The sequence below is a fragment of the Desmodus rotundus genome, chromosome 1 (genome assembly GCF_022682495.2).
Source record: "Desmodus rotundus isolate HL8 chromosome 1, HLdesRot8A.1, whole genome shotgun sequence".
Classification (NCBI taxonomy): Eukaryota; Metazoa; Chordata; class Mammalia; order Chiroptera; family Phyllostomidae; genus Desmodus; species Desmodus rotundus.
The window spans coordinates 101,880,125-101,905,868 of record NC_071387.1 but is presented as its reverse complement, the minus strand read 5'-3'; the positions used below and the strand labels follow the sequence as shown (position 1 = coordinate 101,905,868).

At 51.5% G+C, this 25,744-nt stretch overlaps 2 protein-coding genes across 9 annotated transcripts; one reads left to right on the top strand and one right to left on the bottom strand.

Moving 5' to 3' along the window:
* The first annotated feature begins 89 nt into the window (after nt 1–89).
* On the top strand, nt 90–13,358 carry EEF2KMT (eukaryotic elongation factor 2 lysine methyltransferase). 4 transcript variants are annotated; one of them, XM_024553341.3, is made up of 8 exons: nt 90–248; nt 2,550–2,609; nt 4,565–4,645; nt 5,858–5,959; nt 9,331–9,464; nt 9,546–9,841; nt 11,125–11,274; nt 13,220–13,358. In XM_024553341.3, exons 1-8 carry the CDS (start codon nt 153–155, stop codon nt 13,318–13,320), a joined length of 1,020 nt encoding a protein of 339 aa, XP_024409109.2. In that variant the 5' UTR covers nt 90–152; the 3' UTR covers nt 13,321–13,358. The 4 variants fall into 4 exon arrangements, with proteins under 4 accessions (XP_024409109.2, XP_045045803.2, XP_045045805.2 ...); XM_045189869.2 differs by having other exon boundaries at nt 168–248; nt 5,836–5,959; XM_045189868.2 differs by lacking the exon at nt 2,550–2,609 and having other exon boundaries at nt 95–248.
* ALG1 (ALG1 chitobiosyldiphosphodolichol beta-mannosyltransferase) lies at nt 12,271–25,744 on the bottom strand. 5 transcript variants are annotated; one of them, XM_053929024.1, is made up of 14 exons: nt 25,658–25,719; nt 25,458–25,627; nt 24,458–24,535; nt 24,245–24,348; nt 22,979–23,127; nt 21,205–21,294; nt 20,778–20,888; nt 19,856–19,977; nt 19,627–19,665; nt 19,236–19,295; nt 18,362–18,472; nt 17,057–17,171; nt 16,070–16,145; nt 12,271–15,081 (listed from the first exon to the last, which is right to left on the bottom strand). In XM_053929024.1, exons 1-14 carry the CDS (start codon nt 25,702–25,704, stop codon nt 14,932–14,934), a joined length of 1,422 nt encoding a protein of 473 aa, XP_053784999.1. In that variant the 5' UTR covers nt 25,705–25,719; the 3' UTR covers nt 12,271–14,931. The 5 variants fall into 5 exon arrangements, with proteins under 5 accessions (XP_053784999.1, XP_045045798.2, XP_045045801.2 ...); XM_045189863.3 differs by having other exon boundaries at nt 25,458–25,744; XM_045189866.3 differs by lacking the exons at nt 24,245–24,348; nt 25,458–25,627; nt 25,658–25,719 and having other exon boundaries at nt 24,458–24,520.

The window sequence follows — 25,744 nt, the reverse complement described above, 5'->3', positions numbered from 1 at the left end:
TACCCCCAGCCGTCCGGGGCCGAAAAGCGCCTGGTCCCGCCGCCCCAAACCCCGCCCCGGGTCCCGCGAGCAGCCCGGGGCTCGGCTCAACGCCTTTGGGATCCGCCTCGCTTCCGCCCAGTCTCCCGAGCAACGCCGCGCTCCGCCCCGCCATGGCGCCGGAGGAAAGCGAGGAGACCTCTCGCCTGCTGCAGAGTTTCGAACGCCGCTTCCTGGCGGCGCGCGCGCTGCGCTCGTTCCCCTGGCAGGTGGGCGGCTGGGCGCGCTGAGGGCGACCGGTGGGTGGTGAAGGACTGGTGAGGGAGGCGCTTTGGGCTCCCACCCTCGCCCTCCCCAACACGTGACGTCCTCAGCTTCCTCGGGTGTCAGGATCCGACCTCCGGTCCTCGTCCCCGGGCTCCGCGGAGGGCCGCGCAGTCTGGCGGCGGTGAGTAGGAGGTGCACCTGCGCACCTGCGCACCCCTGGGAAGCCCGCCCTCCACCCCCCTCCTTCCCTGGGCTCTTCCCTTCCTGGGCTGCCTTCGCTGACTTGGGTCCCACGAATTGAAGGAATGCATAGTTTCCTCCCAACTCCCTTTCACTCGGGTTTTTAAGATCATGGGCAGTTCTCAAAAATGTTCATGATTTTTTTTTTAGCCAATTATAATTTTGGCGATTGAGTAACAGCTTTTGTTGCCCATTTAAACAGCGTCCTCAGGACAGCTGGAGATGTGTTTCAATGAGCGCAGTGATCAGGTCACAGACAAACCCCCCACACACATACACACACCTGGGTGTTCTTTCTCATCTATATCATCAGCATTAGACAAAATCGTTTCAGAGGCAGCTTGAGGCGCTTAAGCCTCTGTTGGAAGTGACAGGGAGGTACACAGCTAGCCAGAAAATACAGGAAAGAGGTCTCACCACCCTCCCATCCCGGCCCTGAGGACCTGCCATTGCCGCACAGGCCAGCGTCTAAGCAGCAGCTTCTTTCGCCAAGGGGGAACTGCTAATGACAATGCCTCCTTTACATATCTTGCGCGCTGAGCTCACTGGGGTGACTTGCGCATCTTAAGGGGTGGAGGTTTGTCCTTTGTATTTTATTGATGTAAACCATTTAGCATTCTGAGAGCTCATTTCCAATCAGACAGGAATGTGTACACTTTTTAACCCAAAATTTAGACGTTTAATAGCAGTGTGTGGGGGACCCAATTCCATATCAACTAGGATTGTTCACATGAGATGAGAGCATACTCTAGACCGGGACCATACTAAATGCACACTTAGGCTGTCCCACAGCATCCAAGTGGTGGGCACTGTTACCGTCACTGTGCTTGACCACGCAGATTGTTTGACTGGAAAAGAAGCAGAGTGCAGCCGTGGAGAGCTCAGACCTGGGACAAGCGGGCCTGCCTGCTTGGAGTCCTGGCCCAATCCCACACAATCTGTGTGACCTTGGGCAAGTGACTGCATACCTCTGGGCCCTCGTTTTTTGTTGTTTTCTTTATTAGTAGTAAAACAGGAGATAAAAAATGCTTAATTCATAGGGTTGTTGTCAGGAGTACATGAGAATGAGGTACGTGAGGCAGTGCCTGGCTCACGGTAAGTGGATGTGAGTGTTAGCTAGTATTTTTATCCCGTCACCAAGTGTTTACTGAATGCCTTCCATGAGCCAGGCACCAGGACCAGCAGCTTAATGATGAGGACCTACTCAGATGGGAGAGCCAGAGAAAAAAGCACATAAATGAATAAGCAAGAAAACACCAGGGGATGACAGTGACTATAAAGTCAATAAAACAAGGACATGTATCATCAAAGTAGGGAAGTCAGGGAAGGCCTCCCAGAGGGGACATTTGAGCCAGAACCTGAAGAGTGAAGCAGCAGGCTGTGGGAAGTCTTGGGGAGCAGGGAGTGCAAAGGTTCTCTGCTAGGGAGAGCAAGCTGCTACCAGAAGTCCCAGTGTGGCTGCAGTGGCATGAGCAGGGATGCGGTACGGATGGTGGCAGATGAGCTGAGAGACAGAGGCCAGGGCCAGGTCTTGTAGGTCTTTTAGTGGGTGATAAGTTGCTCTGGAGAAATGAAGTGATTTGCCCAGTGTCACACACCAGCCGGGCAGTCAGCCTGATTCTGGGGCCTGAGCTCACTACCGAGCTGGAGTCTGCTGTAGGAAAGGACAGTATATATAGCTGGCCCAGGCAGCTGCACATTCAGTATGTCCACTTTAACTTGGGTGTCAAGTCCGATGCAAGCCCATCAGGTGCTGATGTCTGACTATAATCCCTGACTGTCAGTTCAGCCACGGAGGTTGTCTGTGACCCATGCAAGGCTTAGCAGCCAGAGCTAATGCAAACCAAGAATCTGTCTCCTGACATTCTTTCTGCAACTCATCCAGGTGTAACCTGGGACTTGTCAAGGGCAGGCTTTCAGCGCCTGTAGCTTCCACTTCCGATTGGCCCCAGGTCCCCGGGGAGAGATCACTTAGCACTTTGCCAGCATGTCCTGATACATGTTTAATGTTGCTGTGAAAATGCCCTTGAGATTTCTCTCTCTTCCACTGTGTCTCCAAATAGAGCCTAGAAGAGAAATTAAGGCACTCGGGTTCTGAGCTGCTGCTGGATATTTTGCAGAAGGTAAGAATCACAGGATCCAGGGGCATGTCGCCAGCCTCCTCACTTGCCCGTGACAGGAGTGAAGTGGGCGTGCTTGTATGCTTTGAAAAGAAAGACACTGCATTTGGGTGGTAGCACCTCAGGGAGCTCTGGCCCTTTGGTTTTCTTGGATGAAGATATCAGAATATACAAAAATCCACTTGAGAGGAGGGAATCTGGGGGATGATTTTTGAACTGTCTATAGAGAAAACAGATGATAGCTGTTGGAACTTCGAGCATTTGCTAACTGTCTAGAGACTTCTTTACATTTAAGGAAAAACTAAGGATGTGAGTGAGTCTTGCCCACTTGTGTCTCCTTTCTAGATATAGATGGGCCCCCGCTTTTCGGAGGTGACTTTTGGGTTCTCAGGCACATGTGGGTGAGGGTATATATGGAACCAGCACTCTTCCCGGGCCCGGCCCTAGCCTGCCAGGCCATGTGGATCAGGTGCAGATCGCACTGCACCTGGCTCTCTACCCTCTGAAGGGTCATGGACCCTTCTCAAACCCACAGGACTCTCCCCTAGAAAAAAAAAGCATGAGAATACATTTGCATATAAATTCAGGGAAGTCACAGACTCTCCCCCTACCACTAAGCCCATCCAAGGATCCCAGATTAAGAATTCCTGTGTGGAGGGTGAGCCAGGAGTATCCATCTGACCACCAGGTGGAGAAGATGGAGCTGTAGCTAGAGAGGACCTCCAGGGCAATCTAGTGTTCAGTACTGTGAGCTCAGAGATGTCCAAGCTCATTGTTCATTATCTTGTAGCCTACTCTTGATTCTCACCCCACCTAACAAAACACCAGCCAACTAGAAAGCCCCTTGAGCAGTGTGTGGGTATTTTATTGCCATTGGGTAAAATATGTCCCTCTAGCCAAGAGGGCCCTGTAACCTGGCCTCCGCTCTCATTCTTCCTGTCACCCTGCCCCCCTTCCCAAAACGCCAGGCTGTGGCCGCCTTGGATCCTGCATAAACTGTTCCCTCTGCCTGGTTCTCGCTCCCCTGCTCTTTGATTCTCTAGGTTTCCTCTGAATTATCTCCCCTGAGAGCCCCTTGCCCCTCCTCCACATCCCAGGCAGAAGCCCCATCTTCCTCTGTTTTGGCGGTCATAGCATTCATCACAGTCTGGCTCCTGCTCATCTCCTTTGCCCACGGTGTGAGCTCCAGGAGGACAGGTGCCAAATCTGCCTCGTTCCCACCATTTGGGCTTTTGCCTCTTCCACAGAGCCAGACGGTCCCACACTTGTCCTTTCTACAAACTCTAATTCGTGCTGGCTGCCCTGGGAAGGGTTGTGTCTTAGTCCATTCCAGTTGCTATAGCAGAACGCCATGGCCTAGGCGGCTTATAAACAATAGGAGTTTATTTCTCACAGTTTGGGAGACTGGGAAGTCCAAGATCAAGGTGCCAGCAGGTTCAGTGTCTAGTGAAGGTCTGCAACCTGGTTCATAGAAGGCCATCTTTTCATTGTGTCTTCATATGGTAGAAGGCACAAAGGGCCTCTGTGGTCTGTCTCGTAGAAGCACTAAACACTTTCATGGGGACTCCACCTCCATGACCTAATCACCTCCTAAAGTCCCTACATCATAATACCATTGCATTGGGTGGTAGATTTAGCATAGGAATTTGGGGAGACACAGACGTCCAGTCGATAGCAGGGTGTTAGCTTAGTTCCATATGCCCCATGGTCCTGCCCCAAATGGGCATGAGAAATACTGCCACAGTCTGTGCTGCTGTAGTAGGGAATTTTTTTTAGGAAAGGACTTATTCTTGAGACTGTTTCAGATGCATGAGGATCACCTGGAGCCGGAACCCCTGTGTCTGTGTATGTCTTTGCAGAGGGATCTGGTAACTGGGGTTTGTCCTGTATTCAGTTAAAGCCCGTGGGAGACTTAAGGCCGGGTCTCTCCAGCAACTCACATGTGTCCTTTTTCACAGACCGTGAAACATCCTCTGTGCGTGAAGCATCCACCGTCAGTAAAGTATGCCCGGTGCTTTCTCTCGGAGCTCATCAGAAAGGTGAGCAGTGGGCACTGTCTCTCCAGTAGCCACATAGTGTCTGGGACTTGGCTGGCTCTCCAGAAGGGGCCCTCTGCCCTTCTTTGTCTGTTGCAGCTCAGATCTGTCCTATGCCCTTTGCCTGCTCTGCAAACCCCCTTTTGGCAGCTGCTCCCTGGGCAACAGTCTGCCAGCTGGGTTCCACCAATGGAAGGCGTAGGAAAGGAAAAGCCAGGGTATTGCTTCCTCTCTGCCTCAAGGCATCTCTGGCAGCCCCTGCATCTCCTCTGTGGTCCCTGTGCAAGTTCCCATTCCTATGGGGCAGCCCTGAGCACTCTATCACTCCCACTTTCTCCCTCTGCTCTGCCACCTGAGAGGTGTTGGCGGTTTCCTGCTGCTGCCAGTCTCTGTATTGCTGTATTGCCCCCATTGGAGGTTTTAGGTCTTGCAATGCCTGTATAACTAGTCCCCCTTATTACTGCCTTCTCTCCAATGAATCTACCTGGAATGGCTCTTTTCCTGACTGATACTGCATGGATTTTAAGGGTGAGCCCAAATTCACTGAGCTTCACCTTAGACTGGACTTCAGAAAGGCAGTTCCTCAGTGGTCAGTAGCAGGCCCAATGTGTCCAGCCTCTGAATAGAAGGGCCGTGCCTCACCCAGGCTTAGTACATGGAGTGGTCCGGGCTTTTCCATTACTTCTCACCAGCACAGTGCAGCTAGAGTCACCAGCAGGTCTCCCTCATACCACCCGGAGAAGCGAGGCCCCCTGATGCTGCCCCGCCCCACCCCCATGGGGCACAGGACAGGGGGTTGCCCACCGATGAAGCCATACCCTGAAACGTGGAGTGCCCGTCCTGCGGCTTTTGCCTGGGCCCACTTGAAGCACCATTTGTTCTTTCCACACAGGGCATCTGATCGAAGGGCAGAGCTCTCTGTCCCTGTCGCACGGCAGCTCTTGTGCAATGCCACTTCCGCTGCCCTAGACTACAGCTGGCCCTCCCCCTCCCCCTCTCTACACCTCTTTGAGATACCCAGGTCCCCCCACCGAGTGAATGTTTTATCTGTCAGGTGGCCCGTATTATGTTAATCCATCCCGAACTGCCCCTTCAAATTTGGTGAAAATCCTCCAGCCATTTTTGGAAGTCAGAGTAAAAGCAAATAGGACCTTGTTTGATTCATGAGGGTCACGTTACTGCTCTTGCTGAAGCTCTCGCTCCACCCACGCCCAGCACGAAGCTGTCCACGAGGAGCCTTCGGACGAGCTGTACGAGGCATTGGCGGAGGTCCTGACAGCGGAGGAGCCCACTGAGTGCCGCCGGACCTATCTGCTGGTAGGAGCCACGCTGGTAGGAGCTTTCTCCCCACACAGGCTGGACGCTCGCCTTTGCACAGAGCTAAAACTCAGGCTCCAGTCAGCCTCCCGTGGGTTCATATCCTGACTCGTCAGCTCTGTGGTCTTAGATGGAGTCAGGTTTACCTCCCTGAGCCTGTTTCTTCATCTGTAAATCTAGCACTTTGACAAATAATAGTACCTATCTGATGGGGGTGGCTGGGAGTTAAATTAGCTAATGCACGGTATTTGCACAGCAGGGACCAGGTGCTCAGTGTCCAATAAATACTTGATGGGTGGATGTCATAGGGCAGCAGCCACTTCCCACTCTCCCCACGCTCCCCGCCACCAGCCTCACCAGCCTAGGCCAGTGCCCTGGCCTTCTGACTGGTCTTCCAGCTTCTTGCCCTGCAAAAGTTCTTTCTGCACACAACAGCCAGAGGGATCTTGGAAGTTTTTGTTTGTCTGTTTTTAACCTTTTACTCTAAAATAAAACATAGATACAGAAAACCACACCAAAGAAGTATACGGCTTATTGCGTCATTGCAAGGCAGCCACCATGGTAACCACCACTCCAGTCAAGGGACAGAACTTTGGCAGCCACCCCTCAAGGCCCCCGTCTGACCTATCCCCATCCCAGCCCCCTGTCCCTGCAAAAGTAACCACCATCTTCCTTTCAGACTAATCACCCTGAGGTTTTATCACTGCCCTGTCCACCTCGGGACACTAGCATTTTGTCTTAGCTGTTAACTAGGTGTGGCCTGAAGTCTCCCTTCATCTGCAGGCACCCTGCCTCCATCCCAGCTCTTTCTTTCCTGGCAAAGCCTCCTTTGAACAGCCCCGGTGGTTTTGCGTAGGCAGCTTTTCACAGGCTGGCTTTTGGTTGCTCACACGTGGTTGCTATTCAACTTGTTCCTCCATCCTCAGTTTCCCGAAAATTGGTGTCTGGAGCCATAGGCCCACACAGATTCATGTCTGATTGCTTTGCCAAGAACACAATATGGAATTCTAGGAGGCACATCACATCTGTGTTTCATCCTTTTAATGATAGTGGTTATGGATGCCCAAATGTTAGACTCATTTATTTACCAGAGGATACCACAGGGGGATTTCCTGGTTCTGTCATTTTGTTTTCATTCATTAGCCAGAGAAATTTTATAAGGAGGTGCCTCCCTCCGTCCATTATCTGTTTACTCATGGGTACAACTTGTGGAGAAAAGGCAGGGTACAGGCCTGACCTTTCCTTCTCAAGACAGTGAATTCGTTGCCTGTCCTCCCCAGACAGGGTTCGATCCGTGCAAATTATGCCCCTATTAAGGCTTCAAATGTCCTATTTTGAGCCTCTTCAAGTAGGTTTCTGAGCCCTTTTGACATTACGCTAATAGTTTTCTTGCTTTGTTTTTTTTGTCAAGCTTTTCCAGATTCACCTTGTATATTTCCTTACCCAGACCTGGAATCAGCCATGTCTTCAACAAGCCCTAGTTTCTTTTAGTGAGAAATGATATTTAGAGACCCCAGTCTGGGCATTAGGGTGCTCACTGCTACAGTGTAGGTCTTTCCAGTGGACAGACTGGGATGTGAGTGGTGATCCGTGTACCCCTACTTTTTATGATAGACTCCCTCATAAGTCCATATCGATGTTTCTGATTCAAAATCAGAACTGCAGGGTTTCACTCAACCTTTTCATGGTGCATCTGTGTCTCCTTTCTCCTACACTGGAACGCTGGTTCAGAAGAACACAGGGGATAATGCTAAGATATCCCTCAACTCCCTATTTGCTTTATCCCATAATACTGAAGCGGGTCTCAGAGCAATAGTGCTAACCCTATGCACCAATTACGGTTACTGAAAACAGGGAACAACTTTTGTATGTACGACCCCATTCTCCCTCGTTTTGTTTGTTCGTTTGTTGCCACGCTGTAACTACACTGCCATCCTAAAGGAATTACATAGGGTTACCACAAACTTAGCAGTTTATGCAACATAAATTGTATTGTCTTATAATTCTCTAGGTCACAAGTCTGGTGGGTTCTGCTGGTTTCTCTTCTTTGAGACTCACAGGACTAAAACCAAGGTGTCCGCCGGGCTGGGCCCTTGAGCAGCACCTGCTTCCAGGCTCATGCAGGTCATTGGCACAGTTTTTGTTTCCTGTGGCTGCAGGACCCAGGTTCCATTTCCTTGCTGGCTCTTGGCTGGGGGTTGCTCTCAGCTTCCAAAGGCCGCCCCTTGTTCCCTGGCTCATGGCCCCTTCATTGTCAAAGCCAGCAACAGTAGGTCAAGTCCCTCTTGCAGTTTAAATCTCTCCTGCCTCTTTTTCCTCTGCTTCTCTCCATCTTCAGCCAGGAAAAAATGCTCTGCTTTTAAGGGTTCAGATGATGAAATTGATCCCACCCAGATAATCCAGGATAATTTCTCCATCTCAAGTTGTGAAACCTTCAGCACATCTCAGAGTCCCTTTGCCATGTAACGTGACACAGTCACAGGGTCAGGGTTAGGGCTTAGGTATTTCTGACCTGGCACACATTCCATAATCTCTTTCTTTCCGATCTGTATATTTGTAGAGCCCCCCCTCAATCCACACACTGAGGTCTCTCTAGCCATTTTGGTTTTCTGAAGTTCATTCTTTAGTAGATTCTTTACAGAGGGCTTCTGGCATTGACCTTGGTGGAGTTCTTACATGTTGATACAGTTTGAGCCATTTACTCTTGAGTCCTGACTCACATTTTCTCTCTTGAGTCTCTTAAATATGTTTGTCCAGTTTCTTTGGCATACAGCATTGCTGTAGGAAAGCCTAATGATAATCTAGTTTTCTCTCCCATGTAGGTGTGCTACGTGCCCTTTTCTCTGAGATGGTCAGAGGGTTTTCTCTGTAAAGTTTGGGGGTTTTGCTAGACTGTGTCCTGAGGTGATTGTTCGGGGCCAGCGGGCTCAGGTGCGGTGTGCGCTCCTTCAGTATTACTTCAGGTCTTTTTGTTTTCTCAGGAGCGCTTTCTTGAGTTATAATTTTTAGCATTTGTTTAGTTTTAGTACCTAAAAATGGGTAGCTTAAACAAAAGAAATTCATCATCTTATAGTTCTGGAAACTACAACTCCAAAATCAAGGTGTCGACAGGGTTACAAGGGAAGGCTGTGTTCCAGGCCTTGTCCTCGGCTCAGCCGGCTTCTCTGTCTCTTCACGTCACTGTCCCTCTGTGGTGTTTCAGTGTCCCAGTTTCCTCTTTTTATGAGGACTCAGTGATAATGGGTTAGGACCCACCCCAGTGACCTTATTTTAACTTGATTCCCTCCTACCTGTTGTGATTTTTTTCCTCTTTAACACCAAGTCCCTGTCTTCTGGTAGCTGGGTTACTCTCTCTCCCTGTCTACACCCAGCCTTCCGGGGACTCAGTCACACTCTCCGAGAGCACAGCCATCATTTCCCATGGCACCACCGGCCTGGTCACGTGGAATGCCGCGCTCTACCTTGCAGAATGGGCCCTAGAGAACCCAGCAGCTTTCACTCACAGGTAACCTTGGGCACAGGGCAGGGCCCTGAGGCTGGTTTGCCTCGTCACAATTGCGGACACATGTCCCCCTCTCTTACTCAGGACAGTCTTAGAGCTCGGCAGTGGAGCCGGCCTCACAGGGCTGGTCATCTGCAAAATGTGCCGTCCTAGAGCATATATCTTCAGCGACTGTCACAGCCACGTCCTCGAGCAGCTCCGAGGGAACGTCCTTCTCAATGGCTTCTCGCTGGAGCCAGATGCTGCCGCCCCAGCGCAGCACCCGGGACACAACACCCATAACTCAGAGAGCCCCGTGGTGACAGTGGAACAGCTGGACTGGGACGTTGTGACAGTCCCGCAGCTCGCTGCCCTCCAGCCAGACATCATCCTCGCAGCAGGTACTGCTCAGCCCTGGCCACTGAAGCCTGCGGCTTCCCTATTGCTGCCCCCAGCTCTCAGTTCCGGGAAGGGGACCATGGCCTCTGCGGGGTCAGAGGGGGTAGTGATGAGACTTCGAAAGGGTTACTGTGAACCTCCAGGGTGATAGGGTGTACCTGATGGGTGCCCTAAAGCCACAGCCCTCCTGTTGAAGAAAACGGCGCTCCTGTTGTAAGTGGTCCCATCAGATAAATGAACCTGACTCCCCAGCAGGGCCTGGGATGACAGAAAAGGCCCCCGGCTGCCAAGCCAGTCTGACCTATTAGCCAGACCACAGGTGAGTAGACAGACTTTTACGTCCCTCTCCAGCAGCCTGGAGGGGGCCACTCAGTTGCCATCTAGAACCTAAATCAGATAGCTAGAGCATCTTCGTATGGGGCATGGGGGAAGCGGCCATGGCAGCCTTGTCCTTTCAGTCCACAAAGACCACAGTTTTCCCAGGACCGGGCCTGATGCCACTGTGTGTCGTGGGCACCCACCATAGGCTGAGGGTCCAACTGCAGTGGGGGCTGAGTCAGGAAAGGAGCTCTGAGTGGCCCCACTGCTGTCAGCACTGGCTTCCCTCTGCTCTGGGTCATCACCACACGTTTGCATGTCCCTGAGAAGAGTCCCTGAGTGTTTCTGTCCTGGGTGCTTACCCCACAGAGGGGACTACTCACTTCCAGTGCAAGGACAGGGTCCTTAAGAGAAGGGGCGTTTGGCTTGAAAACTAACAGGCCCCTCATCCTCTGCCAAGCTGACCCGTCCCCTATCTGGCTGACAACAGTGTGCCTCCGGTCCTGGGCCACAGCCCTGAGGCCCACAGAGACACAGTGGCCAGAATGCAGAGCCTGAGCAGCACACCCCAAGGCGGCACCCGTCCCTGCAAGCCTGGCTGTCAGGAACAAGCTTGTTCCCCCGCACCGCAGAGAGCAAAGCAACAGGCCAGTGGACTCAGGAAGTCTGAAGCAGACTCGGGGTTTGCTTTATTAAGCGTCTGCTGTATAGGCCATGGGCAAACAATTGATTTTTTTTTAAGGAACACAATGAGTCCTAGATATTTTTCAGTTGTTGTATTGCTTCTCAGCAGCGTTTGTTCTCTCCTAGGATTTTCTTTTTTTACCAAATAATTTTCTTTCCATCTAATAGAACTGCTGCTTCCCCGGCCCTTGCCCCACTGCCAAGGCTGGCACAACCCAGCGTCGATTCTGGGGTCCCGAATCCTAGAGGGAGTGCCGTCAGTAACCTGGGGTTTTCATTGCAGATGTGCTGTATTGCCCGGACATCATCCTGTCCCTGGTCAGGGTCCTGCAGAGGCTGTCTGCTTGCCGGAAGGGTGAGCGGGCTCTCGACGCCTACATTGCCTTCACCATCCGCAACCCAGAGACATGCCAGCTCTTCGCCACCGAGCTAGGTGAGCCCCGGGACCCCAGGACAGGCTGCTGTCTTGGAGAGGCCATCTGGGCCTGCCTCCAGTGAGGCAGAAGTCAGGGCAGTGAACACATGGGCCCTAAAGACAAACTAGGAAGCCCTGACAACTCCTACCCTGAAGGTCAGCAAAGCAGGCAGGGCCAGAGGGTGGGCTCTGGGGAAATGGAGGCAACTCACACCGTGATCCTGGAGGGCTGAGACCAGCAGCCCTACCGTGTTTAGAGCAGGTTTCCAGAGCCTTTTGGCCTGTTTCATTGTCTGTAAAGTGGAAGGGATGGCGGATGCCAATAGGTGTCAGGGTAGACGAGATTCAGGCCACACGGCAGTTAGGCACAGGCTCTGGAGGTGGATCCCACCACCCGCCCTGGTGGGGCTCAGCTGTCACTGCCTCCGGGTCATCTGTACAGCAGCAACATCCACTGGAGAGGTGGAACAGAACCCGGCTCATGGGGGACACTCAGGAAAACGGTAGCTGCTATTACTGGGTTAAGCACCCAGTAAATGGAAGAACAAGGGGTAACTTTAGAGAAGGGGGAGGAGCCTGCCATTTACAGCCCTGAATTGACATTGCTGTGGGTCAGGCACTATCTCCTCAGACCTGACATGTGCCAGCCCCTCTACCAGCTGGAAGGGGTGTGCTGTCATCTTCCAGGTCACCCATGGAAACACCAGGTGTAGAGAGGCTACGTAACCACCCTAGCTCCAAGGACTACAGCCAGGCAGCCAGCTTCTGCTCTCAACCCCTAACCCCACCCCACGACCCAACCACATGCCAGGCCCAACCGGCCTTCCAACTCAAAACCAGCAGTGGAGGACCCATCTGCCCCAACACCGCCCCCCCACCAGGCAGAGCCCCACCTGCAGGAGCCGCTGCTGACAGACAGACACAAACCACCCAGAGGCCTGCCCACATGTGCTAACGTCCCACTGGCAGAGTGCTGTGCAGCCTCGAAAAAGAATGAAGTCCTTCAGATACTCATGGGTAAAAATATCAATATATTTTATTTTTTAAGCATTTTTTATTTTTCAATTACAGTTGACATGCAGTATCATACTAGTTACAGGTGTGCAGCCCCATGGTTACACAGTGGTCACCCCAATGACTCTGGTACCCATCTGACGCCCTAAGTGGTTACAGTATTACCGACTCCACTCCCTACGCTGCACTTCACGTGCCCCGGCTGTCCTGTAACTGCCACACTGTACTTCTCAGTCTCCTCACCTTTCCCACCCATAGCCCTCACCCTCCTCCCATCGTTTGGCAAACGTCAAAATCTACAACATACCTTAAGTGAAGAAAGCAAAGTGCCAAAAAACAATATAGTATGAGCCCATTCTTATTTAAAAAATAATCACCTTTATATTAAAATTCACATGGGAGAAAATCTGGAGGAATATATAATAGTTAACAGTTGTTATACTTGGATGGCAGGATTATACATGCTTCTACACTTTTATGTCTCACATTTCCTTTTAAATATTAATTTTTCATTCATAAAAAACTGACGATAAAATGAACCTTGCCAGCGGCTCTTGGACACCTGCGCTCAAGAAGAGGACAGGAGCCCCTTCAGGGGCATGTCCAGATTTTGTGAGGAGGCACCAGGCTGAGCAAGTTCAAATCTTGGCTCCACCTGAGCTGCACCTGGTGACAGGGTGGAGGACAGGTGCAGAGCGCTACAGGGAACCAAGACAGGCCGTGACCTTTCACAGATGGGTACGGCCCGATGGGCAGAGGCAGCAAACCTGGCTGTCATGAGCTCTTTAAAAACACGATTCCTGGTCCTGCTTCTGGAGGCTGCTTCTAGGTGTCTGGATGGGGCTTGAAAATCTGGTTTGTAACCCCACCCCCCCCTGCAGCCCCGCACTCAGAGTGGTGTCCTGTCCCCGAACCCCACCAACCTGTGACACGTATGCTCTGTTTCCAGGCCAGGCTGGGATCTCATGGGAAGCAGTGCCTCATCACAACCAAAAATTATTTCCCTATGAAGAGCACTCGGAGATGGCAATTCTGAAACTAATGTTGTAGATTTACAACAAATGTTTTTGAAAATAACCATGAAAATTATCGCCTGGGAAAAAGTTTTTATCGGGGAAATGCTGATAAAACTTTCATTGGACTTAAATGTTTGAAGAATGTTAAATTCTGAATCAGGAACCACAAACTATGTTCTAATAAAACATAAACTGTTCAGGCGTGGGGCTGCCCCTTTCTTTCAGCCATTCTGGTTCATAAGCAAATCACCGGAAATCAGAAATGAAAATTTTGGCTCAGAGGTAAGCATTCCATTGTAAAAGCACGCATCAGGTATGTTTCCTCCATCCCGGACAATATTCAGGACACAACAGAGCAGATGCTGAGAAAGGCACACACCAGGAGACAGAAACAGGGACCAAGTGATGCTGAACAGGCCACAGGCAAATAACAGAAAAGTAAAAAACGGGGGGAAAGAACAGACTCAAAGAGGAGAGGAGAGGAAAGAGGGGAGTGACATGGGCCACCAAAGAAGGAACCAGGCTGAACCAGCTTCCTGGGCCACAAAGTCCTGGTCATTAAAATAACTTCATTCGAGTCCAGGCACTGGCACTTCTTCAGCGTGTCTGGTAAAGCTGTGTCTAGCCGCCTGGAGGTGCCAGACCCCACATCCCCCATACACAGAGGGCGCGTTAGCCTCACGTGTGGTCCTGCGGGCTCCCCTCACGGGGTTTGAGGTGTGAGGCAGATACCTCCTCTCCCGGCTTCTAAGATGTGGGACTCACGCTACAGTGCCCTGGGAAGAAATCCTTAACAAATCTCTCCCCTTACCCATCCCAATCACCCGAACTCTTACCTTTGATAATGCATGAAGAGCGGTGAAATGCTTTTTCACAGACTTCCCTTGACAATTTACACGGGGAGCGAGCACTTCACTTGGTAGACAGCCGTCTCCCATCTTATTAAAAATTCCAGTTCGGGCCCTTTGGTCTGAGCTTTCCCCGTTTCTGACCTGTGTTAATGTTGTTGACTGTGATGGCCCAGGGCACACGACAATCTGCTACGCACACAGGCCCACAGACTGGCTGGCGGGAGGTGTTTAAATCATTCTCAGAAAAGACAACTGACTACAGCGAGTGCTGGGACTTCAACAGGCTCTGTGTGGAGTGGACCTCCCAAAACTGGAGGCTCAGAGAGCGCCGCCAGCCTGAGAAAAACATCTCCCACAGGTGTGCGGCTAAATGTTCCCAAGGTGGGAAGCCATCTATACCAGCACCAATTAAATGAAAGCTTTCTTGCTGCCTTCACCAATCTGTCCTGAACTGAGACTGTGTTTGGCAACTTAGAAATGACCATAGGATTTTTTTATTGTCCAAAAACGTCGTGAAACTGCCAGAGTTTGCCTCTTCAATGAAGTTTAAAGGAAAGTAGGGAAATAAATAACTTCATTCCACAGGCCGCAGGTGCTGCTGTCCTTTCAACTATTGTCCACTGGGAGGCGCTGCTCTAAACAGTTTGCCCAGGGACTGGGCAGCAACTGAGAGTCTGGAGGAGGGAAGTGAGTCGGGTTTCTGGTAAGAAGCGAAGGAGAGGAGAGAGGGATTGGCATCAGCATCAGGGTCTCCCCTTTCATGACACTCAGCACCAGGACATGCTCCGGGGCGTTCAGTCTTTGGACCAAGGAGTCGTGTCCATAAGCAAAGGGAGAACTCTCTGTTTCCAGTTATCATCCCAACGAAGCTGTTCAGACTCCCGAAGGTTCTTCCGGAACTGGTTCAGTTTGCCAGAAGGATCAGGAAACTTTGAAAAAAGCATCTAGAAGAAAAAAAAGACAAAAACTTCCCTCATCGCTGCTTACCCCGCCCCTCTTTCCCAGCAGCCTGGGCCCCTGCCACACCCCAAACACCAGCTGCCAGGCCAGTGATTCTGAAACCCTTCCTCTGCCCGCACTACAGTGCCAGCTGGCCTAGCTTCCACCCTCAGCCTGCTGAACTGGTCTCAGACATCTCCGACCCCGACATCCTCGACCTAGCAAGCCCCCTCCTGCACCAAGCATTCTAGAGCCCTCGCGCACCAGCCACGCTCCATCTCCTCTGTCCTTGACAGCTCAGCCACGCTGCAGTGTTACCCATCCACACACTGACCTGCAGTAGCCCCCTGCCTCTGCCGTGCTATTCCTGCCACCAAGAACATCCACCCCTCAGCCTCTGCCCAGCACCATCCAGCCCACGGGCTGGGAACCAGGCAATGTCTGCATTCTTTCCAGTTTTGCTAAACTAAGATGTCTGCAAACTACAGCCTGTGGGCCAAATTTGGCCTTCCATCTGTCTTTGTAAATAAAGTTTTATTGAAACAGAGTCGCACCACAGATTTTTCTAGCTGGGCCTTTCCAGAAAGTTTGCCACCCATGGTCTCAACTGTCAAAAATATTGATATATTACTTCTTGTAATAAGAAATAAGTACCCTTTGAAGATTCCCACCCATCTTGCAAGGCTGGCTTAGGAAGCTCCCTTCACTCCTCACTCTCCCTCCTGATACCCAGTCGCTCCCTAAGTAACATACACGGTCCACCTGTGCACCAGCACCTGCGTGGGAGAAGCCCCACAAACCAGACAGCAGGTGGGGTAGACCTTAATTCCCCCGAGCCCACTGAGGCCCAGCCTCGGGGACCACACTTCCCTCCTGTTGCTTTTCACCCAGACCCAGCACAGGCCCACCAGGCTGCAGGAGCGAGGAATCCAGGAGCGTGGCTCTGCCAGCCTCCAAACCCTGCGAGCCCGGCATGGGGGCAGATGTGGCTACCTGTAGCTGAGCTGCCAGTTCCTCTGAGTCCTTGAAGACCAGGCCATTTTCCTCATGTTTCACAAGCTCATGTAAGCTGCAGAGACAATCGAGGGAGGCCTGGAGAAGAGCTGCCTGGAGAAGAAACCACAACCCCACGGTGCCCACCCAGACCCCCACACCACCACTCCCCACCCACGGGCTAAGCTAGGGGTTAGGAACAGTCAGTCTGGTTCCGATGAATCTGTTCTTAGATTTGACATCTGAATAGAAAATAGTCCTGGGAGGATGCATATCAAAACCCCAAACGAATGTGGGGACAGGGGCAGGGAACGGGGATCTGGGCCTCTGCTGCTCCATGCTCTCTCCAGTGAGAATGTGCTCAGTGGGCTCTGCATTTTTAATCTTAATCGCACAGCAGAGAAACAAGGTAAAAGGCAACTGGAGGTAGGCTCAGCACGTGAAGGGTGACTTTTCTGGGTAGCACAGCGTGTAGAGCTCAGCTCATGCAAGGGTCTAACACCCTGATTTCTTGTTCAGAGGCTGGCCCCTCAGCCCAGGGAGGGCACTGTCTCTAGAGCCTCTTCCAACACTGCCCTCCAAACGCTCATCTTCGCCAGGAAGAGTGGAGACAGAGAATTACACTCATTTAACTGATCTGAATCCATGTAAATGAGCTCAGACAACAGAGGCCGAGAGAGAAATAAAATCATGTAAATTGTGTGGGCAATTCCAGCCCCTACTTTATCCTTTGAGCACAAGCCCCAAGTTGATTATTTAGGACACGTAGTTTTTGTTCAACATGAGCTCTGAGCGGGAGCAACTCCTACAGCAGGACCTCGCCCATCTGAGAGGACTCCTACTCCCCAGGGCCACCTGGCTAAGCTGCACAGATCGGGAGGTGGCGCCTTTCTAAGGGGCAGCTCTGACCAACCACACTGGTTCCCCCCAGCTGCTGGTTTGAAAACCTAACTCCTAATTCTAGTAAGATTCAGTTTCCACTCCTACCACCGGAAGTTCACAGCGCACACGGGCAGGCAGCATCCAAACATGTCCACCACCTTCATGGGCAGGTCCAGGCCACTGGAGGACTTGTGCAGGCAGACGCCCAGGTCTGCTGACCCTGCAGGGTAGGGGGGCTGTCAGAGCACTGGCCGGGGCTCCCTTTGACCTCACCTGCTGCAAGGACTGTGTGGATCGGCGCCTCTGACGGGGAATTGAAAGTGGAAAGCACTCCCCACCCCACATACAACTGGCTGGAGTTGGCCGAGCAGCCTGGTGCAGGGCAGGGGGTCACAGCAGTGTCCACTCCTGGCCACTCAGCCCTATCTGAAAACTACCTGCCTATCATTACCATTTTTATTTAAACTGACTCCCTTTTTCTACTTAGCCACAATTTATTTTAAAAGACTCCACAGCAATTATGCTTACTGGGGTCAGAGTTTCTGCTTGGGGTGATGAAACTGTTTTGGAAACACAGTGATGGTGGCTGTACAACACTGTGAATGTGATTCATGCCACTGAGTTGTATCTACACCGAAAAATGGAAACATAGTTAAAACGGCAAACTTTGTTATCACAATAATTAGAAAAAGAACCCACAGCAGACTCAACAGAAAACCAGCTTTCACTCCGAAAGTAAAGCCAAATAAACAACTTCACATCACTAAATACTAGCTGGAAAGGCCTGCCTACCAAAGGCTCCCTGCCCAGGACTGCTTACTGGCTACTGGAAGAGGAGGCCTTAGGGACGTATCAGTACCAAGCCAACGCTTCCTCCCCAGAGCAGTGAAGACGGGAAGAGGAGGAGGGAAGGGCATCCTCACTGGGACAGTCAGCACAGTTCCGCGTGTCACCTCTGCACTGCCCCCCACATCTGGTGAAGAATGGGCCCCAACCTAAGCCCAGCCGAGCCCTTCTGCCCAAGCAGAAGAGCAGGACTGAATGGAGGGCGTGGAGGCTGAGGACAAAACCCTCTCAGAGTCCCTTGGCCAACAGCTCTTGAGCTCACCAGGCAAGGGGGAGCTGGCGCTCCTCCGACAGGTTCCTGGCAGGCGGCATCTACCTACCCCAGGTGGCTTCCGGAGCAGGCCCATGGCAGGGCCCAACCCAGCCTGAGGCCTTTGTTGTGTGTGGCCCTTGTGATGAGAATGGCTTGTAATTTTTAAAGGGTTGTAAAAACAAATATGCAACAGAGACCAGTACAATATTTACAATCTGGCCATTTTTGTAAAAAGTCAGTCCCCTAGCCCTAAAGTATTCCCTTTAAAATCTCAGCCCTCTCCCTGCAGGCCCCCTGCCAGCTGTTCTTACCTAGAAGCAGGGGGTAATCCTCAGCCTCCAGCCATGGGGTACAGACCTGGATGTGCTGGAAATGCTTCTGGTCAATGAGGCGGCTATAGTACTCCTTCAGAGGCCCTTTGCCTTGTGGAGAAAATCGGGAGTCACTGCACTGGGCACATCTCTGACTCCTCCATGGCCCCAACCCTAAGAAGCCCCTCGAAGGTGTGAGCAGGGGGCCCACACCCTACAGCTCCCATCAAGCCCCTATCCAACCCCTTCCAGAAATCCCCGCCCAGGGGCGTGCACCCTGACCGCAGCGGCCATGGCCATCTGCACCCAACAAGCTGTGACAGGATAAACTCTGACTAGGCACCAGAATGCCAACCAGACACAGCTTCTCACAGACTGCTCCTGTGCCCAGCCAGGCGCCCCAGGTGGCATGGCCTGCTCAGTGGGCGCCTGCCACCCTGGGAGCCCAGGGGCCAGGAGGAGGGGAGTGTACAAGGTGGGACAGCTGGCCCAGGACCCTCCTCCTCTGACTATAGCTCCCTGCTTCTCTCACCAGTAGGCGACTCTGGAAGCAGTTTTATGGCAGACAGTGACCTCTTTATTTAAAAAAAATTAAAAATAAAAAGCCTGCAAACCACTGCAGAAGTGAAAAGCTCATTATCTCTGAATGTACTGACATTCAAATCTAGACTCCACGCCCTGCCATGAGGTCCCGCTGAGCCCCAGCTTCACCCTCTGTCGAATGTGCGTAGAAATCTTACGTCAGAGAGCTGCCATGAGGATTAAGGAGAGAAGGGGCTTTACGTGCGTAGGAAAGGCACCCAAGGCAGGTGCCTTCCCCCTTCTCCACTGCCCCCACCTAAACAGAGGAACATGGAGGGTCCCAGACAGGTACCTGTTATCACACAGACCAGAGAAGGAAAACTTTCCCCATTCAGGATCCGCTGTTCAAACTCTGTTTAAGAAAATAAGTACTCGATAATCAGGATTATCTACTCAGGTGAGAGAAGGAATGAGGGGAGGGCGAGGGGAGGGCGAGGGGAGGGACACCTTCCAGACACAGATCCCTCTCCCGGAGGTGGCACTTCAGATCAAAGGCCTGGTCACTCAGTGACCCAAATGGGAACTCAGAGCCGCCCCCTCCACCACCCAAGTGCTCAGGCTGACCCACCCTCCAACCCTAGGGGCAGGAACACCCTGCGCAGAACACCATGCAAGGCTCAGTGAGCACCTCACAGCTCAACAGCCCCGACAAGCCCAGCTCCTGATCACAGCCACACACCTACTTTCTAATGCTGCCAGCAAGACGGAGAAATCTTCATCCTCTACAAGAAAAGAGAGCTAAGTGTCATGGCTGGTTTCTAGATGCCTCCCTGCCCAGCTCAACGCCCTCCTCTTTCTGATCAGGACCTTAGGGCACCCCAAGTACATGTGGGCACAGGCCCAGAAGGGATGAGAATGTAGGCTCAGAATGGTGCCTGTACAAGCCCCAAATGCCCAGAAGGGACCCGAGACCTGTCCAGCTAGTGCTGCTGACCAACAGAGCTGGCCGCCTGTGAAGACGTGTCACCATCCCGCTTCCAGCATCCTGCTCCGTGAAGGCCGACCTCTCCGTGGCCGGGTCCAAGGGTTCTGAGCTGAAGAAGCAGAGACAGAGCCTGTGAGATGCCACAGAGCAGGCCCACAGGCCCCAGGATGGCTGTCTCCCACCAGAGTGAGGCCCAGAGGCTCCCCAAGGTCAGGGTATGGCCACGTCAGAAACACTGAGCTGACCCTACTACCCTAGGCCTGTGCATACACATGAGCCTTGCGTTCTGTATCAATATCTATTTGTTGCTAGATGCTGAGGTCACAACAGCAGACAAGACCAACTCAGCCCCTGTCTTCACCAGCTTACTGTTCTTATCATTCCCTCAACTTAGGATGAGGAAGCTGTGACCTCCCAACTGGCTGCCAGGTTACTGAAAGGAGCAAACAACTCCAAGGGCCTCACATCTGTGAGACATCCCACAGAACACACAGGTCCACAGACCCCACCATAGGGTCAGGAACCGCAGGGAGGAGGGTAAAGATGACTACAGCCTTGCGCAGGGCAAACGTTTCCTCAAATGGCCAGAGAATAAATACTTCAGGCTCTGGGGGCCATTCGGTCTCTTGCAAAACTCAGCTCTGCTGTTGTAGTGTGAAAGCAGCCATGGGCAATGCATAAATGAATGAGGGTGCGGCATTCCAATAAAACTTTATTTATGAACAGGCAGTGGGCCCGCAACCAGTTAGCCAAACTGTGTCCAATAAAACTTTATTTATGAACAGGCAGTGGGCCCACAACCAGTTAGCCAAACTGTGGATTACTGGATTCCCAGGTCTGCAGCGAAGAGACAGGGGAGAAGCCAGGACAGCAGCAAACACAAGAGGAGAGAGAAGACAGGAGACCTACCTGGCCCTGAATGCAGAGTAAGTGCGGCCCAGCTTCATAAAGAGCCTGTGCTGCAGGTCCAAGGGCGTCTCTTTAAAGAAAGATGCTGGCTTGTCGTAGACAGTCACAGCTCTGCAATGAGATCATTGAATGGCTTTAGGAGGGGTGGAAAATGGCCTAAGGAAAAGAAGACCCAGGAGGATCCGGAAAAAGAAGGACACTTGGGGGATTCACGTTTCAGACAATGACAATAAGAAATTATGAATGACTTAGGGAAGCACAGAGAAAAAAACTGGGTGGGAAAGAAACTCCAGCCTCCTCCTCCCTCAGCTTCCCACCCCCCCAGGCCCCTGGGTACTTCCAGATGCCTCGCCAACTTGGCACAGCAGGCACTGCAGCTGGGTCAACCCATGCTGGGACCCCTCGCTCCCCCCACCAAGGTCCCTACTTGATGCCCCAGTTCTCTGCCAGGTCTTCCCGCATCTCATTGGTCACACACAGGTTCAGGTGGGAGAGGCGCCCACAAAGCTTCTCGTACCTGAAAAGACATATCGTTGGTCAGCCTGGAGCCCTGGGCTAGGCCCAATGACCATAACCATCACGTGACTCAAAACCTTCGGATACAGAAGCTGCAGAGCTGGGCTCTCCCAAATCAGGTCACTAGCAAGGCAAATTAATCAGGGTTTGTACTATCTGAGTTCGACCTGTGCTATTATTTCTTTCACACCTTTCTTTACATTGTATCACTTTTTAGCTTAAATAGAAATACTTTCAAAGGAAAACATGTATCACTATAGAAGGGAAAATCCACTATCTCTTGCCATAGAAATAAGATACATAATGAAGTCTCCATTATTAAATTTTAGCCACACTGCGCTGTTCCCTGCAAAGACTGAGGCTGAGGATGCTTCCAATGTGTTACATAGGGAGTTTAGCAAATGTTAGAGAGGCTTTAACAACAGATTAGCTCCAAACTGACTTGCGACCTGATGGCAGGGCAGAACTGAAAGAAAACTGGAAAGGGGAAAGTAGTGACTCCAGATTAACATCTTGGTGTATCACGGCTTGTTCCTAACTCAGGATGCAAAGGAAGCTCCGGAACTGGATGGCCTGGGACTGAATTTTGGTCCTCACACTTAGCTGTGGGGCAAGAGACATAATGGTTCTCAGCCTCGGCTTCCTGGCTTGTAAGAGGCAGGCATGTAGACTAAATGAGATAAAGGCCTTGGCCTGAGCCTGGCATGCAGCAGCAAGTGCTCAGCAATTGCTGCTGCCACAGCCACCGTTACCACCGTTGAGGAAAGGCCCATCAGGGGACAGGCCGAAGCTGATGGCCTGAGGCTTCGAGTCCCCACCAAGGCAGGTGTTATGCATTGGGTGGGGCTCAGAACAGACCAACTCTTCCTGCTCCAGGTCAAACCTGCCACCACAGGCCCTTCTCCCCTCTCCCTGTCTCATCCACTGTAGGCCTGTGTCCCTATTTTCCAGCAGCGGCCCCAGTTTTTACTTGGGGATCTGGTCTGAGTGCACCTGGACCCCAGCTCTTGCAACACAGCACTTGTCCAAAGCCTGAGACAATGGGGTACTACAGCTCCCAGTGTCAGTGCAAAGGTCATAGGATGGCGGGTAAGCAGGCGCCAATCAGAAGCTCGCTCTCTCCACTGAGCTTGACGGGGTGAAGCTAAAAGCAAGGGGAACTCCCAGAACCTGAGAAATAACTCCAAGAGGGAATATGGGAAGAGAGATGAGAGAGGTCCTGATGACACCCTTTTTGAGCTCAAAGTCAGCCATTTCTCTGGACTTTTCTGCTTCCTGAGCCAACAGACGGCCTCCTGCCCTGACTGGTGTGGCTCGGTGGGCTGGGCATCATCCTGCAGACCAAAATGTCAACGATCCAATTCCCAGTCAGGGCACATGCCTGGGTTGTGGGCCGGCAACCCAAGTTAGGATGTGTGCAGGCGGCAACCAATCAATGTTTCTCTCCCTCTCTTTCTCCCTCTCTTCCTCTCTCCCTAAAAAATAAATAAAATCTTTCAAAAAAATTGATGCCCTCCTTTGCTTGGGCCTATTTCCATCACTTTTAACCAGCATCAGCCAGGATCCCCAGCCCAGCCCTTTCCCCACAGACAATACAAGGAACCAGCTTCATTGAGTCTCTGCACAGGCCCTTCTTCCTACCACATTAAAGGGAAGGTGTCTGCACCATCCTCCCAGACCCTCACCACTTGGCCAGCAGAACAAGGTAGTGGTTGGGGCCATGCACCAGACCCATAACGGAGTAGCCATAGTTGTGCCAGTCAATGACGAGCTTGCTCCCACAGAGGCAGCCCACAAACCAGCAGACAGCAATAGCAGGTAGGCCCGGGGGGTTCTGGGAAAAGGAAAGACTTGAATGATGAGGAGGAAACCAGACCATCATTGACATAAAAGAAACAACCTGAAAAGTCCAAGATCATCAACAATCAGGGAGACAAAAAATGGAACAAGGAGGTGCATCAAGTTAGGTGGAAATTAAAACACCTAACAAGAGGCAGTGATGGTACATATGTGTGGGAAGAGCCATCCCATCCCCTTGGGTGAAAGATAAATTGGCCCAACCTTACTCTAGGACTATCCAGTAGCACACCACATTTTAAAGTGCATGAGTTCTGCCCCAGCTTGTGTGGCTCAGTGGATTGAGCAACAGCCTGTGAACCAAGGGGTCGCTGGTTCAATTCCCAGTCACAGCACATGCCTAGGTTGTGGGCCAGGTCCCCAATAGGGGGTGCCAAGAGGCAACCACACATTGATGTTTTTCTCCCTCTCTTTCTCCTTTCCTTCCCCTCTCTCTAAAAATAAATAAATAAAAATTTTTAAATAAATAAATGAAGTGCATGAATTTTGACCCCTCTGGACTCACATAAAAAAACATATGTTCACTGATGCCCTTTGCCACACTATTTGTAAAAGAAAAAAAAATTAAGAATCTGAGTGTCTATTAACATGAGACTAAATAAATACATTAGGGTACATCAGCCAATTAAAAGAAGGTGCTTCTATATATTAAAAAATGAAGGGAAGAGGTTAAGAGCTTAACTCCAGAACCAGACTGACTACCTAGTTCAAATCCTGTCCCTAGCCCTTCCTAGCTCTGTGACAGTGAGCTACTCACTGAATTTCTCTGGGTGTAGGTCACCTCATTTCTAAAATGTAAGTAATATAAGAACCTACTTCTTGGGATTGTTGTGAGTGATTAAATAATGTAATCATGTAAAACACTTAGGTGTAATAAGTACAGTGTAAGACTTATCTGTAATAACACAGAAAAATACACTAGGTGGGTACCATAAGTAGAATGGATACACACCATAGACTCCAACTCTGTGCTTATAAGTTTATACACACACATACATGCAATTTAGTTACCAACTTGTACATTTTTAAAGGCTGAAATGTAAAGAAAACTGTTAACAGTGATTCTCACAGAAAGAAGCAGGGCTGACATACACCTGGAGAAAGATGTAGGTTGCTGGCTCCCTGCACATCAACTTCCACAGCAAGTGCACCGCCTGAAACACAACTTTGACCCCGTACTCAAGAACGCGCGGCCCAGCTGCAAGTCAGAAAACAGATGTCACTACCGAAGGAGTCCCTGGCAATTTGCAGCCCTCTCCCCAACACACACCCCAATTTAGAGGAATATGGAGTTGACTGTGTCCTACCTGCAAGTCTCTGAAGTTCTGTCAAAGGCACAATCCGAATTCTGTCGCTCTGCAAGAGCTCATGGTGGGGTCTGGAGTCTGAAAAGAATGTCCCCTTTAATGAACCAGGCAGGGCAATCTAACTTCAAGTCAGATGATCCACCAGCTCAGACAAAATCGTGGAGAGAATTTTGGAAAACAGGCCTTTTCCTATTTTCCTGTTTGTAGCCCACTGTTCCTCAATAGCCAAAACAGAGAAGGAGGCCAACTGTCCAGATTCCACTAGACTGCCCATAGAGGGAGGGCCCGAATCTTAACCACCTTTACATAACACAATACCTGGCACACAGTAGGCCATCAAACTGACCTAGATTCCTTGGATGGTGGAATTATCTCATCACAGGGGGAACCCTATTAAGTCCCACTCCACCCCCCTCACCTTGGAGCAGACTCTAAACAGGGACCAAATGCAAAGAATGTTATTACCGCTTTTCCCTGATAGCAAATTGAACTACTCTTTAACTAAAGATGTCAACTTGGAGGAAGATGGAAGAACGGACGCGCCTGACCCTGCACACGGAGTGAAAAAGCTGGACCTGCTGGGCAAATGAAAAACATCTCCTGCCTGCAGCGCTCTGCATGCGAGTAAAGCAGAGGAGACAGGCTGCCTGTCTCCTCAGACACAGCCTGACAAGAGCAGCCTCAGGAATGCGGTTACCAGTACTCGCCCTGGAGTCACGAGCAAGGGCGTTCCGGTCCTTCCTCCCACTAACTAGGGGGACTGAAACTAAGCAATGAGTTCATTCAGCTTGGCACTGTCCTAGCATATGGCAGGCGCTCGATTAGGCTGTTCCTAGACACCCACCCCCAGACACTGGGCAGAAACCTGGCAACAGTTTTCCAGTCTGGAAGAACTGCCCGAGAGAGGAGAGAGAAAAGGGGCGCCCTCACCCCACCCCCGGCTCCTCTGGGGTGAGCAAAGCTGCGAGAGCTGCCTTCTTCCCAGGTCCTCGGCACTCACTGCAGAATCCAAGAAGGGTCACGGAGAAGCCACGCTGAGCCAATGCCAGTGCGTGGTACTGCATGCGGGGGCTGCGGCCCACATCGCCCAGCACCACTACGACCACGTGCTGGGGCGAACGCCCCCGCCGCCAGCGTTTCCACGAGATCAGCAGCAGCAGCAGCAGCAGCAGCAGCAGCAGCAGCAGCAGCAGCAGCAGCGAGAAGCACAGGGACAACGCCAGCAATTCCACACGAGAGGCAGCCATCTTGGCGGACGGGCTTCAGTCACGTGAGCGCGTTTCCGCC